The sequence below is a fragment of the Barbus barbus genome (assembly GCF_936440315.1).
Source record: "Barbus barbus genome assembly, chromosome: 14".
NCBI classification, from domain to species: Eukaryota; Metazoa; Chordata; class Actinopteri; order Cypriniformes; family Cyprinidae; genus Barbus; species Barbus barbus.
Window position 1 is genome coordinate 29665162 of NC_136742.1, and position 19842 is coordinate 29685003.

The following is a 19842-nucleotide window of genomic DNA, read 5'->3' on the forward strand; positions in this document are numbered from 1 at the left end:
AAAGAAATGAAATTATGAGAATGTAGTAGTAATATGTTGAGAATATGTCAAAATATATTAGGAATAAAGTCAAAGTTACGAAAACATCATATTGTTGGTAATTTTGATTTATTCTCAAAATATTAGTAATTTAATCTTGCAATGGTAACTGGACTCGCTGAATTAAATTTAGTGTAATTTAGACTCATGCACTTACCATTTTTCAGCACGATCAGAGTCGTGCTGTCCTTCTTGCAGCAGGGGTTGGAGCGAAGGCTGTCTCCCTCCACCCTTAAAGTCTGCAATTGCTGCCAACCACGACCCCGTAGAAGGGAAGTCGGTGGGGAGGCATGACTTTGTCATCGGGTTCCTTAGGGGGGCGAGAAGGCTAAATCCTCCACAGCCCCCCTCTTTGCCCTCTTGGGACCTGTCTCTAGTGCTCAGAGCACTACAGCAGGGCCCTTTCGAGCCTTTGCAGACAGTCGAGCTGGAGTTTCTTTCAATGAAGGCTCTGCTCCTGCTGGCATTGGCCTCCATCAAGAGGGTAGGGGACCTGCACTCATTTTCGGTCGATGATTCTGTGCCTAGAGTTTGGGCCGGCTGACTCCCAGGTAATCCTGAGGCCCCGGCCTGGCTATGTGCCCAAGGTTCCCACTACTCCCTTCAGGGACCAGGTTGTGAACCTGCAAGCACTGCCCTCGGAGGAGGCAGACCCAGCCCTAGCTTTGCTTTGTCCTGTCCGAGCATTGAGATTCTACGTGGACAGGACGCGAAGCTTCAGGACCTCAGACCAGCTCTTTGTCTTGTCACGGAAGCCGGCAGAAGGGAATGCCGTCTCCAAGCAGAGGATGGCCCACTGGATATTGTACGCCATCACCCTGGCTTATCAGGCACAGGGTGTGCCCTGCCTGTTCAGGTTGAGAGCCCACTCTACTAGAAGTGTTGCATCCTCCTGGGCGTTGGCTCGTGGCACCTCGCTGGCAGATATTTGTAGAGCTGCGGGCTGGGCGACCCCTATAGCTGGGCTATATTCTATAGCCTTTGTATGGAACCGGTCTCCTCCTTTGTTCTCACCTCAAAAGGGTAGAAGCACTGAGAGGCCCGGATTTCAGGTCGGCTTTCTAAAACTGCTCCAGAGAGTCCGTACTGTAGACCCTGTCGAGCTCCTCCGTCCCTCGGCAGCCAGATGTGGCGGAGCGTCCGGCGCCAGGCCCTCACTCGATGAATCCGTGAGAACCGGTAGAGGGCTGGGTTCCATATGTGAGACCTAATTGGATCCCATATGTGTAAAGTTCACGGTATAGCCTCAGAGCCCGTGTTTCCCCGGCAGACATTCTGCCATTATCCAAGAGGCTACAATCACCACTAATCTTCCATATGCACCAAAACGGTTGTTCATATGCGTAAGTGCCTTTGAACCTCCTTCGGGAAGGGTAGGCTTCCGCAGCGTTCCGGTTTCAAGTGAACTGGTACGTTTCCAAGTGTTATCCAGTCTTACTGAGTGGGTAGTGCCATAGCAACAGTAACTGGTCTTCTTGTGGTAAGCCCTGACCTGCGCCAAAAAGTAGGGGTGCAGGAGGCTTCCACAGGACACTGGAAGGGGCATTATCTGTGGCCCTTTTAGGGATCCCAATTCGTCGGTCACCGACGTGACTTGGAGTGACCGACTGATAGGGAACTTCTCGGTTACATATGTAACCCTCGTTCCCTGAAGGAGGGAATGGAGACGTCAAGTCCCGTCGCCACGCCTGATGTATCACCGATGAGCGGCCAGGTCACCGGCTTGGCTCCTCAGTGAAAACCTGAATATGCGCTGCACCTGCTGCCTACTTATACTCACACTGTGATCAGCAGCAGCTGGATGCAATAATCGCATGCCAATGTGCATTGGCTCATTTAGTTACACTCGAAGTGGATTGGTCTCTCTAAGCGAGATCCCAATTCGTCGGTCACCGACGTGACGTCTCCGTTCCCTCCTTCAGGGAACGAGGGTTACATACGTAACTGAGACGTTTTTATGCATTACATACAGCAGAAAATGTATTGAATAATATGGTAGTATGCTACCGTATGCTACCATAAAGCTGCTTTTATTTGTTTTAAATGGTAAACGTTCACTGGTTCAAGTGCACTTGGTGTCCTTTGTTTTATTGAAAATGCACCTGTAAAAACACAATACCTCGTTATGTAAAGCTGTTTCTGTTCATACTGTCTGGATTTCACTGTGATTATTGTTATTCTAATTACAAGTTTAATCACATTAACGTAATCACAGTATTCAGTTTCCATGAGCTCCGGTTTAACAGGACTGCTTTAATCACATTATAAAGTTGCATGTAAATCGTCAGTGTGAAAACAGACAGACAGATGATTTATTGAGCATTTAAGATGAAGCTCTAATCATTGCATCCCTTCGCTGTCCTTGATCATGTTTTCAGACAAGGAATATTGATGTGTTCCCTGCAAAACTAAGAGCGCACCTGATGAGCAGCCGCTTAATGAATCTATTGCCAGAAATTGAGCATTAAAGTCACCTTCACCTGTCCAGGAGTTTAATCTATATGCTGCTATTCTTAGAGGCGGCTGAGGAGAGACAGTGTTGACTCATGGTGAGGAACGGGCTGCTTTTGCATGTTCTGGAATTTATAATGACGTCCTGCTGCACAGGGATTATCTGAAAGTCAGCTGTGTTTGGAATAGCATGCTAGTACTTTTTGCAGTATGCGTGGTGTACACAGTATGTGAATGTTCTGTATGCATAGGATACCAGAATGACATACAATATTTGCTAGAATGTGCAGAAGAATACAATCAGGGCAAACTGTGAAAAATATTGTATTCCACAATGCAGTAGACTCAACTTGACCTTAAAACAATAACAACTGTGATTTATAATATATATATATATATATATATATTCATTCATTCATATTTTATTTTATTTTATTTTATTTTAACACATCTCAGTGTTATTCCTGTAGCTCATTAAATACATTACACTAACAACATCAAGGTCATGGGTTCAATTCCCAAGGAATGCATTAACTGACAAAACAAATACTTATAGCTTTGCCCAAATGCATAAATGTGCATGTAAATTATCAGCACCGAATAAGTGTACTGCATACTGTGCAGTATATACTGCATTTTTTGATAGCAATGCGATGCAATAGCGATGCAATAACATATGTACAGTTTACAAATATAAACATTTAACAGTCAAAAGATGTTTGGAAAACTATGTTTGTTCATTTGTCACTGAGAATGGTAGGTGCATTCCATTTGTGTTAAGATATATTACATAAAATGTGATTGAAAAATAATGAAAATGATAAGTGGACGGTGTCTGCTGAATTACACACGCAACATAGTGAGGTTGTTGCATTGTTTCTCATGCTATTTATAACAGCAGGCAGTGTACAGTATATGCTGTGCAGTAAGCAGTCCGCCACGAACATTCACACAGATTTTCTGTCTCCCACTTTAGTGCTGACAGCTCAGACTGAACGACTCGGTTCTGGAAGTTCAGTTGTTTTTCAGATATCAGTGATCTGTGTGGAAAACATTGGAGAACAAAGGATGTCAAGTGAACATGCAGCAGATGGACGACTCATGCAAACATGCTGTCAAAAGTGGCATTTCAAACCGCTCTAAACAACCTGAATGCTCAACTTTCCAGCACATTTTTCTATTCGATTCTGAGTTTAGTCATATTTGATGGTATTTATCCATCTCCAGTCCTTCTAGCTGTGAGCTAGAAATCTCTCTTCTGTTTACGCATCAGCAACTTATTCATGAATAAGTTATTCATTCCTCCTCTTCTGAGTTTGTTAGATAAAAGACGTGGACTAGATATGTTGTTTTGAACTGTGAAATTCTTTTTATAAAACTGTTTTCTGATTAAATGGATGCTGATTCTATAGTGTAACACACATTCTATGAATGCACAAAGTTCACTGCATGCTTTTCTCTTGTTTTGTGAAAATAGTGAAAATATCTAACCATTCTTAAAACAAGAAATTTAGACTTTTCAGAGAACATATCTTGAATTATATATATATACGTACATATAAATATTTTGTTATTCCTGTAGCTCATTAAATACTTTACACTAACAACATCAAGGTCATGGGTTCAATTCCCAAGGAATGTGAAATTCTTTTTATAAAACTGTTTTCTGATTAAATGGATGCTGATTCTATAGTGTAACACAGAGCATACAGTCTAAAATTAGGGAAAAAAAGACCTCCATGTAATCTACATCGTTGTAAGGTAGTCAGTTTAACATGAGGACGTTTCCCATATACCGTGAAACACATGCATCTAGTGTCACGAATCCTGGCCATGAACTTCCATTCGTTCAGAGGTCACCCGCTCACCACATGGACTCTTGCACTACACTACACTACAGGCACTTCACCATTGGACTACAGTTCCCATCATCCATTGCACTGATGACACACACAGCTGATTTCACTGATCACACAATCACACACGCTTTATAAGCCTTGGACTTCCTCTCTGTCATTGCCGAGTATTGTTTGCGTATATCCTAGCGATAGCTACTCTACGGATGCATTGAGCTAAGGGTTCCAAGGATAGGGCAAATAACAGAGGAGACAGCGGGCCACCCTGACGAGTACCTCGATGTATAAAGAATGGGTTAGAGCGAACAGCACCTGTGAGAACAGTGGCCTATCAAAGAAAGTGGCCGGTAACTAGAACAGGAAGTCGGATCTTTACCTTTTTTTAACAAGAGAGAAATAACAGCTATATTAATGGATGGGTGAAATTAGCCTTGAGTAACTGAAAAATGTATCATATCTAACATGAGAGGGCCTAAATCCGACCAAAAAGTAGTATACAATTTGATTGGAATGCCATCTATGCCTGGGGATTTCCCCTTGTTCATAGATCGAATTGCTGACTCCAGCTCCTGAAGAGAGATCGGTTCAGCCAGGTATTTTGAATCTGAATCTGACATCCTAGATAAATCAAGGTTGGACAGAAAAGATGCAAAAGAGTCAGGGTCACCATCAGCAGAAGAAGTATAGAGGTTAGAGTAAAAAGAGTGAAAGACGATATTAATGTCTTTTGGGTCTGTCATAATGAGCCCAGATTGGGATTTCACAGCTGAAATATTAGCAAACTTTTCATTGTTGCATAATCTTAGGTATAAAAGGTGGCTTGGTCTACTCCCTTGAAAATAATAATTCTGCCTGGATCTTTGAATCAGGAATTCTGCCCTGGATCTCAGTAATGAATTGAGTTCGGACCTAACCGCCATGATTTTACTGAGTGTGCTGTCTGAGAAACAACGCTGATTATCTCTAGTCAGATTCTGAAGCTGTGATTCCAGTTCAACTATCTTTTTGTGTCGGTTTTTCTGAAGGAAAGAGGCATATGAAATTGAGTTATTCCTTATAAATCCTTTAACTGCATTCCAAAGTGTTCGAGGATCATCCACTGGACCTTGGTTAATTTCAATAAACTCAGAAAATTTATTTCTGACTTGACGGCAAAAGTTTTCATCCTGTAACAATTTAGGGTTAAATCGCCATCTAGTGACACGAGATGGCCGAGGGATCAAAGATAATCTGCATAATTCTGATTCTGACAGAGATAAGGAACAGATATTGGCATCACGAACATCACGAAAGACTTAGCAGAAGGGTTTAATAAACGGCAACTGTCCACCAACGAGGATGAGGTTACACATTGCCGAAGTTTGTCAGAACACAAAGCTTGAGAGTGATTCCTTTGGTCCAGATCTATCTAGGATATGCAACATTACAGAATTCGTATCTGCACCCATCCAATTTTTGAAATCTGAAAACTTCAAGAGATAGGCTGACAAAACAAAGAAAAAATTAGGGTCAGGACTACAAGGGGCATAAACTGAGAGAAATACAATATTCATATTCTCCACTATTGTTTTTATGTGTGTTATTCTACCGTCTGTATCACAACCTTTCTCTAAAATAATAATATTTAAAGTCCTCCTCACCAATATTAGGACACTCTTGGTTTTAGTATCTGAAGATGAGTGAGATACCACTTCATAAAACTTATTATTACACCTGCGTATATCCACCTCTTTCAAATGGGATTCTTGAACTAACACTATATCAGTCTTTCTTCTTCGCAAAAAATCCAGAAAAACGTACAGGAGAATACAGGTGGTACGTTTGTGAGGGCCATTTAGGCCATTAATATTAGAGCTCAGAATATTAAGGTCAGTCATAGGTATCAAACAGAATTACTGCATAAGACAAAATACAAGTTTGAAAATGAAACCAGTTGAGTCTACCATTAAACCACCCCCACCCTCCCTGTTACCATTCAAAAAAACATAAACACATTCCCATGAACTATGGCAGATCAAACCAAGAACAAACCTTGATCTGCAAGCACCCCTTAATATGGTCCGTGACGTCAACAAAAACCTGCACATTACTGTAGCACCAACACTTGGCCCCATAGTCACATATTGACTAGGTAGTATTTCTATTTAAAAAAGGAAAAAAGAGAACAGAGATAAAGAATACAACTAAAACAACTAAAATATCATAATCAGTAAGCGATAATGTATGCACAATGAACTATGAATTAAGAAGAGAACATTAAAGTGAACAGTGAAAGACAGTCACCTAAACATTTAGAGCATCTCTTCTCTAATTAGACAGCAAATGACCAGCTGAAGTTCACTGAGAGTTGGTGGATGAATGGGATCTGAGAAAAACTATTGCTTCTTCTTGGGAATATAGCATTTTAGGTTCACCTTGATTCAGAATGACCTTCAGCGTTGCAGGATAAAGAAGAAAATTCTGCCAGCTTCTCTCATTTCCTTCCTAATTGGCGCAAATGCACTTCTTCTTTTTGCGGTGACCGGAAAAAAATCTGGAAAGAAAGACAGCGTTGCTCCGTTAGAAGTTTTCACCGGGGCATGAAGTCTGGCGGCCCGCAGAATGAGCTCCCTGTCCGTGTACCGCAGCAGTTTAAAGATGAAAACCCGTGGTTTAGAGCGATCTGAAGAGAGCCTTGTGTACACGTGATGCGCTCGCTCCACTTCAATCTCTTTGCCCGCCAGAGACAGGAGCCACGTCGGTAGCAATCTTTTCAAAAAGCCCATAGGATCGTCCTTTTCGGAACCTTCAGGCAATCCGACCAGATACCGATTGCTGCGCCTATTGTGATCCTGTAAATCCACAACCTGTTGCTCGAGTGCGGCAACGCACCTATCGTCATCTGCGACCACTTTCTTTTGTTCTCTCATCTCCCCCGTAAGAAGATCCAGTTTAGAGCATAGCAACTGAACAACTGACATGTGAGAAGCGAACTCGTTCCGCATCGCTGTCAACTCGTTCTCAGAATGTCCTCAAAGTGTGTAACAGTGTTCGCCATCTTGTCCATCATATCGCTCGCGGTCGGTGGCTTGGATTTCTTCTTAATCGGAGAAGCCAATGGAGACAACTCCTGCTGTTTACGACTGCATGCCATCAGGTAAAGCACCACCAATGAATAAAACTTAAAACAAACAAATCAGCAAAAAGAGGCCAAACGTACGGAGCTCTACTCAAGTGCGACTAGGTTCATGTACACGTCACGTGACTCCCCCCAATGAAACGTTTTTATATGAATTGTCATCTTCTCCTAAGTGTAATCTCTGTTCCCAAGGAGTTTTAGGCACGTTTCTGCATTTTTTTTGGGAGTACCCCTCTCTCTCTCGCCTTTTTTGGACTCAGCTCTCACAGGACCTATCATATTTGTTGGGTATTGAGATATGTTTGACTCCGCGCCATTTTTTCATGAATGACTTTAGGGACTTCACCTTGTCCGTCCAACAAAGATCTTGACTGTTAGCTGCTCTCACAGCAGCAAAACAATTGCTGGAATCCTCCTCACACAATGGACAGACGAACCTGGACGGTGTATTTGTTGGACATTATCTCAGTGGAACTCTCTACTTCTCGTATACATGGATCTAACGTGAAAACTGTAAATTCATGGCTTTCAGCTTTTAATGTTGTGTCTTCTTTTCTAAAATCTTTGTAAAAATTATTGTATTGTTATTTGTTTATCTATTAATATGTGTTTATTATTAATGTTATTTATTTATTTTTTAAGTCTACCAAAGGGTGGGATGGCTTGGGGTGGGTTTTAAATTTGTACAACTGATTTTTGTTTTGTACTACTGTTCCACAAAATAAACAAAAACAAAAAAAAAACTAATTGTGACTTTATCTCAGATGTTTTTTCTCAAAAAATGTGAAATAAACTGTCACAAATCCTTTTTTTCGTCACAAAATAAAAAAGGTAATTGACTTTATTTCACAAAGTGTATTTCCTACAATTGTGTTTATATTTCTCAGTTATTAAAAAAAGTCAGAATTCTGTTACGTTAGTGCTCCCAAGAGGTAAACAAGACACGGCAGGCAGATATATCCAAAACAATAAACTTTACTCACGACGATTCAGGCTGGTGTAACACATATAATAGCTAGGAGAACACAGGCTTTAAAGGCTGAACGTAATCAAGGAAGAACAGAAACAGGTGTGGAGCTAATTAACTAATAATCATGGGATAAACTAGGACGGTAGACAGAGACATAACTAAACAAAAACAGATCAGAATCGTGACAAATTGCAAGAAATAAATGCAGAGTTATGAGATAAAAAAAAAAAAAAAATATTACAATGACCTTTTTTATCCTGTGGCAGAAACAACACAGTTTTGTTACATTTATAAGATTTCTTATTTTGTAATATATTATGCAAATGAGCTTTTCTTTTATTACGGGATGATTATAGATGTAGTATAGTAGCAGTAGTAGTACAGTATAGATGTATGTATAATAGATGATTATACCAATTGTAAATCAATACATTTTATTGTTTATTGTTCTAATGCATTACACTTCATGTGCTTTACTTTGATATCAGATATATAAAAAAAAAATTACAGTGGTTTTGAACAGACATCTGGCTCATCCTGTCATGTTTTATAGTTATCGATTTCATAAAGTAAAATAACTGAAAATACAGAATCTAATATTCATGTTGCAAGATATTTACACAGATGCATCAGAAGCAGATCAGTTTGTGTGATTTGTTCTGTTTTCTCAGTTTATCCGTCAGTCTGTTGTAGCTTCTTCTGCCATTTGTGTTGGTTTGTTCCTCGCATATTACTTTTCATTTCTCAAGCTGTTATGTGCTGGTTTACACTCTAGCTTTCTGTTTTGGAACGATTGTGATGATTATGAAGATTCTATAACCAGAATATGTAATTTGGCTGTTTTGTTTTTTTTAAGTTTCTGTTATGTATTCAGATCATTAAAGGCCTCAAATTTGATGTGATCTCCGACATGAGAAAACGTTATCAGACTGGCTTTAAACAGTTCTGCTTGCGGACGGTGTGTGTGTCTGAGTGTTTGTGATCAGCAAGGACTATTTTATGCTTCTAAGGACATTGTGCTGGTCTTAGAATCAGACTGTAATCGGTTCTCTCCAAGATAAAGGTCAAAGAGTTTGTTAAGCAAACACCCATGAAACTGCATAGGAATGCCCTAGCAACCGCAAAGCAACATTCTAAAAACATTTCAGAACATCTTAGCAACCACATGGCAACATCTTTAATGCAAACTCAGAATGTTGTTTCACTTAAATAAAAAAAAAATTAAATAAATACATTTAAAAAAATAAAAAAAAATAAAAATGTCTTACAATGTATTTTTTTCTTGTTTTCCATTGTAAATGTCTAAACATTCTTAAATCAAGATACATTTACTTAGGAAGCAAAATGACTAAGATATTAACTCTCGTTTTCTGAAAAATGTGTCAATATAAGTCAGTGGGTTCATAAAATGAATCTTAATTCAAAGAGAATACAAGATAATTTTTCTGACCCCATTAGTAGATATTTTTCTTGTTTTAGGCATAAACCTTTTTCAGAAAACAAGATTTGATGCCTTATCATTTTGCTTCTCAAGTAAATGTATCTTGATTTAATAATTAATAGATATAATATAATAGATATAGAAACATTTACATTTATCTCATTTTAAGAAAAAAACACTACATTTTGATACATTTTTCAGAAAAGAAGGCTTAATATCTAAAAAGTCATTTTGTTTCTCAAGTAAATGTATCTTGATTTAAGACTGTTTAGATATTTGTAATGGGAAACAAGACAAAAAAAAACTAAGTAGATTTCATAATTTTTTTATTATTATAATTTTTTTTTTTTTGCAGCTTTTAATCCAAAACAGTTGAAAATGCATGACTGTAAATGTGTGCTTGTGTTTTTTACAGCCATCCGTGAATTTCCCAATGATATTTTCACCAACGCTGAGCGGAAGAGCGGTGCTGTACTGCTGCATATTATGGCGGTAAGAAAGTCCATTTATCTCTCTCTCTTTCCTTAGATTAGCAAAGTACATTTAGAAAATTGCATCACTGCAAGTTTGAAAGAAATTTGATCTGGGTTATTTTTGCACAGAAGTTTGGTAAAGGTATAAAGGAGTGAATTTGGTCTCAGTAATGATGCACATTCACTCCTGCTGCCCGGCGTGATTTACTCTCTTTTCTGTTTTCAGTGTGGGTTAATCCACTGCTAATATGACCAGATTTAACTCCATCAGCCATGAGCAGCACAATTAAAATCTGCCTGTGGTTATGTAACGCCGCCGCTCTAATGCTCTAATGTTTGCATCATGCACAGCTCAGGCCTGAATTATGCATTCACACAAACAATCACGACGTGCCATGTGTGGGATTTCTGTCCTTTGGTGCCCCCTGTGGCTGGAAATGATCATGGAAATATCTGTCTGGAATGATGATCTACAATGTAAGCTGTTTGTTACAGTAAAGTAATTATTCGTGAAGGGAATTGATGCTTTTTATGTTCTGTAAAATGTTTATGCAAAACCTGCAAATCACCTAATGGATATTAGTACGTTTGCTGTTTTATGTTTTTATTTTGGCTTATTAGTTTTTATAGACACTGGTAATTTTTTGGGTTAATTTTGCTTCCATAACATGTCTTTCTTCAGACTAGTGGAAAGAAAATATCCAAAAAACACATTTAAGTGTTAGTTTATTAAACTGTATCTAGTTGCATGTGTAGATTTAAATTAATAATGCATATTTTTAAAGGCTGTTTTCTCAAAATGAGCCAGAAATCTTTATTTACACCAAACTTTTATTTTTATCTATATTGAACAACTGAAGTTGTTGTTTTTTTTTCCCAGAGGGATTTGTGTATATATTATTCATCTGATTTATGTAACGTCTTATGCCTAATAATATGGTGAAAATGATTTTTTTGGACTATTTTCTGATTTAGTGACCAATAAAAAGACAAACCCAAAATCAATCCCCCCAATAAATACCAATAACTCTAATTTGTAAACAAAATGAAACCAGAGTTTTGAACCTGACTTTATCTAATATTCAGATTTCTGTTCTGTATGAAAATTAGTGCATATTTAATTATATAATAAACATTTGCATATTTAAACGTAACATTTAAACTTGTAATGCAAAACAACAAATCTAAAGTACTGTGTTTAATCAAGTAGTGAAAGTATTGTCATATTTATAAAATCAAATATAGATATAAAATATAAACCAAATTCACCTTTAGTGTCTTAAACAGGACTTTTCTTGCTCAGATTTTCCAAAAATGTCTATTGTCAGATTTTATTCCTGATTTTGAAAAATATATGTATCTAAATATCACTTATATTATTATTATTTATAATATATTTATATTAATATGTATAATTTATAATGATACATACATTTAAATAATATCTACATTTAATTTCTATTATTCTATTATTTTCCATTTGTCAGTAATTAGAGGTTAAAACAGCCTGTTTGATTACAAGGATGGAAAATCTTCGGCTGTTTTATGTGCACATCACCTTTCTAAGTAAACAAACGTGCCTCATGTTATGATGCCATCATCATCCTCATCGCTGAAGGTCATCATAGTGTCTGCTTGCATTTGCTTTGGCTTCAAATTGTGGATAAACAGGAGCTCATTAAGCTAGATGAGGAAAGGCTTTGCAGTGAATGCAGAGGTTTGGATCAGTCAGGCCTGGAGAGCAAGGACACATTGTGCATGCAGAGGAGGAGAGACGGCGTTCTGGAGCTGACAGCCATGATAAACGGCAGGTGAACACGGCCAGCGGGCTTCTGGAAGCTCTCATTTCTCAGGGGTTTTTTGAGGTTTTTTCACGTTTCTCCACAAAGTCTAGGAGACGTGAATAGAGCCACACTGGGTCAATAGTTGACATACAGTGAGGTCATTTGGTTCATGCATCGCAGGCTTGCACATAATTACAGTTTTGTGGTGGAAACAATCAGCAGTACTGAAGGGGGCAATAGAGTTTCCTTTAAATGTGTGTGTGTGTTGTTTTAAGTAGATATACAGCAGGATTATTATCTTTAACTCAAACCAAAAACCATTAAAAAATGTACATTACTTGAAATAAAATAAATATAGCTAAAAAAATAAATAAACTAAACTTAACTGAACTAAAGTACTAAGAACTAAAATTGTATATAACAGAAACTAACAAAATTAACAAACACAATATTACTGAAACTTTAAAATTAAAAACAAAAATCTAATTTAAATAACTATAATAGAATATTTCAGTCCTACTAAAATAAGTGCTATACACATCAGTGTTATTTTAGTATTTCTATACTAAATAAATATGTTAATAAAAGTTATCTGCAGACTTTTAGAGTACTTAATAATATTTTAATAATATAATTAGCTTTTATTTTTATGTTTTCAGTTTTTATTTTAATTTTAGCAATGTTATGCTTTTAATTTAAATTCTTGTTTCTTTTTATCTATAGTTTTATATAACAGTTCTAGGTTTAGTCATTTAGTTCTTAAACTTATTTCAGTTAGTTACCAAGGCAACATTTCTCATTTTTGTTGTAAAATTTTATTTAACATTTTAAGTTTTTCTACCTTTTTCAAATTTAAGCCATGTTTTTGCCACATCATTTGATGTTGTTTCAGCTTTAATTCAGTTGACAAAAAATATTTTCAGTAGTTGGTTTTAGTTAACAACAGCAACAGCACTGATAAACATTGTAAGTTTAACCTTGCTGTGCCATATGCACTTAAACTGCAATCAGCGGTACTTCCTGTGAGTAAATATTATTAAAAAATAAAAACATTCATACTTCTGTACTGTCATAGCTATTTTGGGCCTAAAATTACAGAGCAAAACATGAATGTGGATAGTATTGATCATTTGGTCCAGGAGTATTTGATGATACATTTTTGGGTTCATATTGAAATCTCTGACTTTTGATCGCAGACGATGGTATACTGGCTCAGTTTTAGACACTTTTGAGATCTTGAGTTTTTTTTTGTTGTTGCTGCATCGGAGAAGCAGGAGACTTAATTAAAAGTCTCCATGTGCGTCCCAGTGTACCTCATTGGTATTTAGGAGAAATAAGTGAGTTTGGAATTGAGGTTTCTACAGTCTTCTGTGGTCTTCTTACAGGCCCTCTACATGTTCCTGGCCCTGGCGATCGTGTGCGACGACTACTTCGTGATGTCTCTTGAGAAAATCTGTGAGGTAGGATTGTTCAGAAGTGAATTCTCAGTTGATCTGAGTAATACCGCGGTACAATGAGAGCAGCAGCATCTGCATTATTCTTCCTCTGACCCACTTTGAGGCTTTCAGAAGCTCATAAAACATAGTGCTCCAGATTTGGGCGGTGTTTGTGCCAGAGGCTTTGTTGGATGTGAATCGTCTGCTGTTGTTGTGTTGTGCAGAAGCTGAATCTGAGCGAGGATGTGGCTGGAGCCACGTTCATGGCGGCGGGGAGCTCAGCGCCCGAACTCTTCGCCTCTGTCATAGGTAAAGTCACACAATAGTTGTTCCTGCTCTTTTTGTGCAGCACTTTTGCTCATTGTGTCTGTTTTCAGGTGTCTTCATCACTCATGGTGATGTCGGAGTCGGAACGATCGTGGGCTCTGCCGTCTTTAATGTCCTCTGCATCATCGGAGTTTGTGGGATCTTTGCTGGACAGGTGAGTTTGTGCATCTTCTCCAACAGAAGCCTTAAAGGGACAGTTCACCTAAACATAAAAAAATTGCTGTTAGTTTACTCAACCTCAGTCTATCAAGGATATAGGTGACTTTTTTTCTTCAGTAGAACAGTGAAGAAGATTTTGAGCTGAAACTGTGGTCCTTGGTGATTCATAAAATGCAAGTCAATGGCTACCGTCACTTTTTTAGAGTCAAAAAAGCATATCAGGCAAGACTAAATGAATCCCCTTGGCTCCTGACGATGCATTGAGGTCTTATGAAGCAAAACGATCAGTCTGTGCAAGAAACTGAACATTATTTACAACATTATCACCTGCAATCCAGAGCCTCAGACAAATGGTCCAGAGTGATGTCCGGGTCACAAATGAATCTTTCTTTTGAACCGATTCTCTTTGGTGAACTGGTTGAACAGTTCACTAAATCGGACTGAACCGTCTGAAACAGTTTGCGGCTTGAGCAGCACAGATCTACACGTTACTAGTCTCTCCGGGTTTAAACGAGCAAAAATATCACTTATAATACATATACTTTACGTCATTGAATGTTTACATAAGTTGGTGAATCAGTTCATTGAAACAAACTGTCTGAAAGAACCAGCTCGTGGAAAAGAATCAGACTTCCAAGGGAGCAATATTTTATTGATGCATCTATAGAAAATCATATATATAATGGTGCATTAAAGAAACCAGCCCCAAAACACTGATATGAAAAATCTGTAATGAGACATCAAGAAATGTATGTCCAAAGAACCTCAAAAACACCTTAATTCTTGAAAAAATGGTTCTTTATTGACATCGATGTTTCCATAAAGACTCTTTAACGTCCATGGAATTTTTGCGGTACACAAAAGTTTCTTCAGATTATTAAAATATTCTTCACACTAAGAGACTTTACCTTCCAACTGTCAGTCCTGTGTCTTGTTTCCCCCTCCTCTCGTGCCCATATTTGGCCTTCCTGTTTCTGTCCTCATTTGTCATCATTAGTTCATTTGTCTCCAGCCCTGTTGAATTGCCCCGCACCTGTTTCTGTTCTTCCCTGTTGATTTCCTAGTGTTTATAAGCCCTGTGTTTCCCTGCCCCTGTGTCCGGTATTGGACGTCATTTATGTTCGTCTCTCCCCAAGCGCCTCGTCTATCTGTTGGCTCCACAATAAAGGAATATTTGGAATCTCCTGTTCTCCTCGTCCCGTGTTTCTTGAGAGGGTTCTGACACCAACTTAACCTTGACCCGTTTTTATTTCAAAATTTATTGCATTTTTTATTCTTTAACTTATCGTTTTCTTGGGTTTAATTATTTGTTTGTTCATTATTTACTCATTTGATGAGAAAAGGATTTTACACAAAATGCAGTTCAAAATAAATTCATTTTTATTTCTGAGATAACAACTAGAGGCCTCTGCCTGAATTATATTTGCACATAATGAGGTTGAAGTTATTGTTTTATTCTGTTTCACGTTTTTGCTTTGTTTTCTCTTTGTAAACCATAGGTCATATTCAGTGTACAGTGTATCTTCATGAGTTATGTATTTAACAGTAGTCTGTGTTCTTGTCTGTAGGTGGTCTTTCTGACTCGGTGGGCTGTTTTCCGTGACTCTTTCTTCTACATATTGTCTGTAATTGCTCTAATCGTGGTGAGTCTCAAATGAATATCTGCTCTGTTATAAAGCAACAACTGATATTTCATATTGACACACTACAGCAAAAGATAGAAATAACAGACTTAAAACCATTTTTTAGCTGTTCTAAAAATTCTAATAATAATAATAATTATTAGTGTCCTAATAATTTTGGCCACCACTGTATGTGTGTGTATATATATATATATATATATATATATATATACAGTATATAATAATGAATATTACAATTTATTTAGCTTAATTTTTTTCTCAATTAAAATTATATTAACTGATTATCTTTTTATTTGTCTTGTCACATGACATCAGTTCATCTATGACGAAAAGATTGTGTGGTGAGTCTGTTTTCGTTTTCCTCTCTTGTCTGATTTTTTGTAAGTTTCCATCTGACGTGTGGTTTTGATCATGTGTTTCAGGTGGGAGAGTCTGGTGCTGGTGCTCATGTATGCTGTATATATCCTCATCATGAAGTGAGTTTATACACACACACTAAAGACATTTATAATGTGACTATTGCAAATAAATGCTGTTCTTTTGAACTTTCTATTTATCAAAGAATCCTGAAAATAAAATGCATTAAAGTTTTTTTCAAAAATACAATGGTTTTTTAACATTGATAATAATCAGAAATGTTTCTTGAGTAAATCAGTATATTAGAATGATTTCTGAAGATCATGTGACACTAAAGACTGGAGTAATAATGCTGGAAAGTCAGATTTACATCACCGGAATAAATTACATTTTATAGAAAAGTATGATTTTAAATGATATTTTACAGTATTACTGTATTTATTATCAAATAATTGCAGCCTTGGAGAGCTGGAGAGATTCAAATTCTCTAGAAGATAATTTGTCATTTTGTTTTTGTCTGTATTAGATTTAACACAAGCATGCAGAAGTTTTTCACTAGACAAGGAGACAAGAACGTTGCCAATGGAAACGCGGCCGCCGGCAGTGAACTGGAGGACGGTAAAGACAGTTTAGACTGTAACTGGGACGATCTGTCAGTGCCGCTGTTGGGTCCAGGTAAGACTAAACAGACAGGCTTTAAAAAAATACAGGTGTAACACAAGTCATAATTCCATACCCATGTCACCCTCAGTATGAGGTCACCTGTCCTCAGATTTTGAACAAATATTGTAGAAAACGTCATGCAAGAAGTGACTTTGCCAGAAATGTAATAGGTTTAACTCTCTTTGTTGCTCAAAAGTCAAAGTTACCGAAGAAAGCACACTAGTCGGCAAGCCTATCAATTCCCCCGCAATGACATAATTCCTTTATAAGAGCCACTTTTACAACAGTTTGAATATCATCTTTCAATTTTTTATCATTTGTAGAAAGGACAATATCATAATGTGTTGCAATTTCAATCAATTGATCTTTTGTTAACAGATTTAAAACTTGCGGATTTTCAATAAATTCACTTATTTCGATTGTCATATTTAATAATTATACAGTCTAAACAGCGATTTCAATCAATGATTCTATACAAAACTCTTTCAAATCCAAATCCTTACCTTCACAGCTGTCAAACACGGAAAAACATTCCCTGAAGATTAAGTTTCACAGCCTAACTATACATAAACCTAACCAAGTAGACCCTAATCTTCAAGCATACAGTAGTGGGTTTTATGCACCAAATACCGTAAACTGAGAAGAACCACCAATTAAATCGGGATTCTCTCAAACCTCGGCGTGCTCCCGAGACTCAGCTCTAACCACCGATCTGCTCAAAAAAAACGAACTAAAAAAACAATTTGACATACCCCTTAATCCTACCAGCGAAACCAATCCCAGGGCTTTCCAAAAATTCCATACAGCTGTGATGAAAGGACACTTTTTAAACAACCAAAAATGCACTCGTTTCTTCTATAAATTTGAACAAAAACTTCCCAATCCTGTTACATTTATGCATTTAACAGATGCTTTTATCCAAAGCGACTTACATTGCATTCAAGTTACAGTTTTTACATTTTATCAGCTCTTGCTTTCCCTGGGAATCGAACCCATGACCTTGGCGTTGCTAGCGCCACGCTCTACTATTTGAGCTACAGGAAAGCCTACCAAGTTACCAGGACTAACTATTACAAAAATATTACAATCTCCACAAAATAAATCCTAATTAATACAAATCCAAAACAATGCAAAAAGTTAACTAATCCCCAAAAATATTTTTAAACAAAAACAAAAGTCAAATTTACAAGTTTAAGACGAGTCCCCATTTGTTGCAACCACAAAAGGGTCATTACAAATAAGGAGAAGACGAGTGTATTTGCATTAAAAAACATTTCAATTTATTTAACCGTCAGACCTAAAATGGATCATTATTGAACCCGTCTCGATCCAGAGAGACAGGGCACAAAAAAACGGAAAACCGACACAGCACTCCCGATCCGTCGAGCAAAGAGATGTTTTATAGCAGGCATCCTAAAATCAGGCCCACTCCTGCAGAGTTTAGCTCCAACCCTGATCAAACTCACCTACCTGTGATTCTCTAATAATCTTGAAGACTCTGATTAGCAGCTCAGGTGTGTTTGATCAGGGTTAGAGCTAAACTCTGCAGCAGATTGGCCCTCCAGGGAAAGATTTGAGGAACCCTGTTTTATAGAGAAGGACCCACCTGCGCCCCGGTGTTCCCAATCACGCAGCAATCAGCCGAACACCTGCAGAGACACAGATGCATATCCACACACCCAAACAAGAAACAACCGAAAGTGGCATCACAGTGTCTTTATGGATATGCCTATAATATGAGAAATGTTATTCATACATACTGTGACTTGAATGATGTTTTCACTTATTGAATTACATTGTTTATATAAATGACATGAAATTATATTATTATTATTAGTTGCATGTCACATCATGTCACTTTATTATTATTATTATATAATTATGAAGCTCATAATGAAGAAATAAATGCTTTATCAAAAAGCAGAAATTATTATTATTATTTTAATTTGGCAAAATATCTTGGCATAATCTTTTAGGTTATTAAAAAAAACATTAAAAACAATTCAGAAATACTGTGGGACTTGAATAATGTTTTCAGTTACTGAATTATAATATTTTTAATATATTACATAAACATAAAAGGAATTTTTTTTAAAACAATTGTCAAAATCCTGTATCTTGGCATAATCTTTTAAGTTATTAAAAACATACAGTGACATTATTGAATTAATAAAGAAAATATGCATATTTAAAAATTTGGCATAATCTTGTACTGTTTATACTAAGTTCTTTTCATAGGCATTTTTACCCGTAAGGGTTTTATTCTTGAAAATATCAGATTATTTTTCATTTGAGGGTTAGTTCAAGTTATTATTCAGGCAACATGAAAACAAAGATGACATTGAGTTTGGTGTGTTTGTTTTGAACTAGATTTATAAAATATATTCCTTGGTCATCTTGATCTTCTCATTTATTGCACATGCTCTGAACAGCACGACTGGTTTAGTTTTATTTTGTCTTTATGAGAGAAACATCCTCCTGGTTCTGTATTAAAGCAGATCCAGTGTGTGAGAAACCTTGTTTTCCAGCTCTTGAGATCTCAGCACTTTTGCCTCTTCCTGCTTCGGTCCATCTGTGATTGAGAGGTAACGTCACTGCCTCATCCATCACTTCTGTCTCTTTCCTCATTCCTCATCTGCCTGTTTCTGGCCTCGGTATCTTCATGTTTAACTCTGCCTGCCTGTTTAGTCTTACTAAACCTTTCTGCTTTTACTGCACACTCTTTCTATGATGCTTCTCTGAAAATGCAGCTAAATAATTTGAGATAGAGGAGTAAATGTCTCATATAAAACATGCTATTTTAGAATATCAAGAAAGAAACCAGTCTGTGTGCTCTTTGTGTATTTCATGGATATTTATTTTGTCTTTCTCAAGTCAAGTCCAGTAAGGTTTACCATCGAGGTTCGGTGGTCATGGTTGATGAAATCATCAACGCCAGTCCTCCAAATTACCGTTTCCCAGAAGCCGGTCTCCGTGTGATGGTCACAAACCACTTCGGACCCAAGACTCGTCTGCGCATGGCCAGCCGTCTCATTATAACAGAGGTACGGCAGAGCAGACACACTGTGAAACAGCAAAATAATAATAATAAATCAAATTCTAAATTTCAATAAATTTACATTTTC

At 37.2% G+C, this 19842-nt stretch overlaps 1 protein-coding gene across 1 annotated transcript in view; it reads left to right on the forward strand.

The window, feature by feature from the left end:
• The window catches only part of LOC306880532 (sodium/potassium/calcium exchanger 4-like), a gene marked incomplete at its 3' end in the record, with an annotated part of 43789 nt that overhangs the window by 17979 nt on the left and 5968 nt on the right, over positions 1 to 19842 (forward strand). The window contains exons 3-11 of the mRNA XM_079434095.1: positions 10291 to 10367; positions 13518 to 13592; positions 13793 to 13877; positions 13946 to 14049; positions 15623 to 15697; positions 16013 to 16038; positions 16120 to 16173; positions 16581 to 16729; positions 19592 to 19761. Coding sequence (XP_079290221.1) covers positions 10291 to 10367; positions 13518 to 13592; positions 13793 to 13877; positions 13946 to 14049; positions 15623 to 15697; positions 16013 to 16038; positions 16120 to 16173; positions 16581 to 16729; positions 19592 to 19761 — 815 coding nt within the window. The remainder of the gene's footprint in view (positions 1 to 10290; positions 10368 to 13517; positions 13593 to 13792; positions 13878 to 13945; positions 14050 to 15622; positions 15698 to 16012; positions 16039 to 16119; positions 16174 to 16580; positions 16730 to 19591; positions 19762 to 19842) is intronic.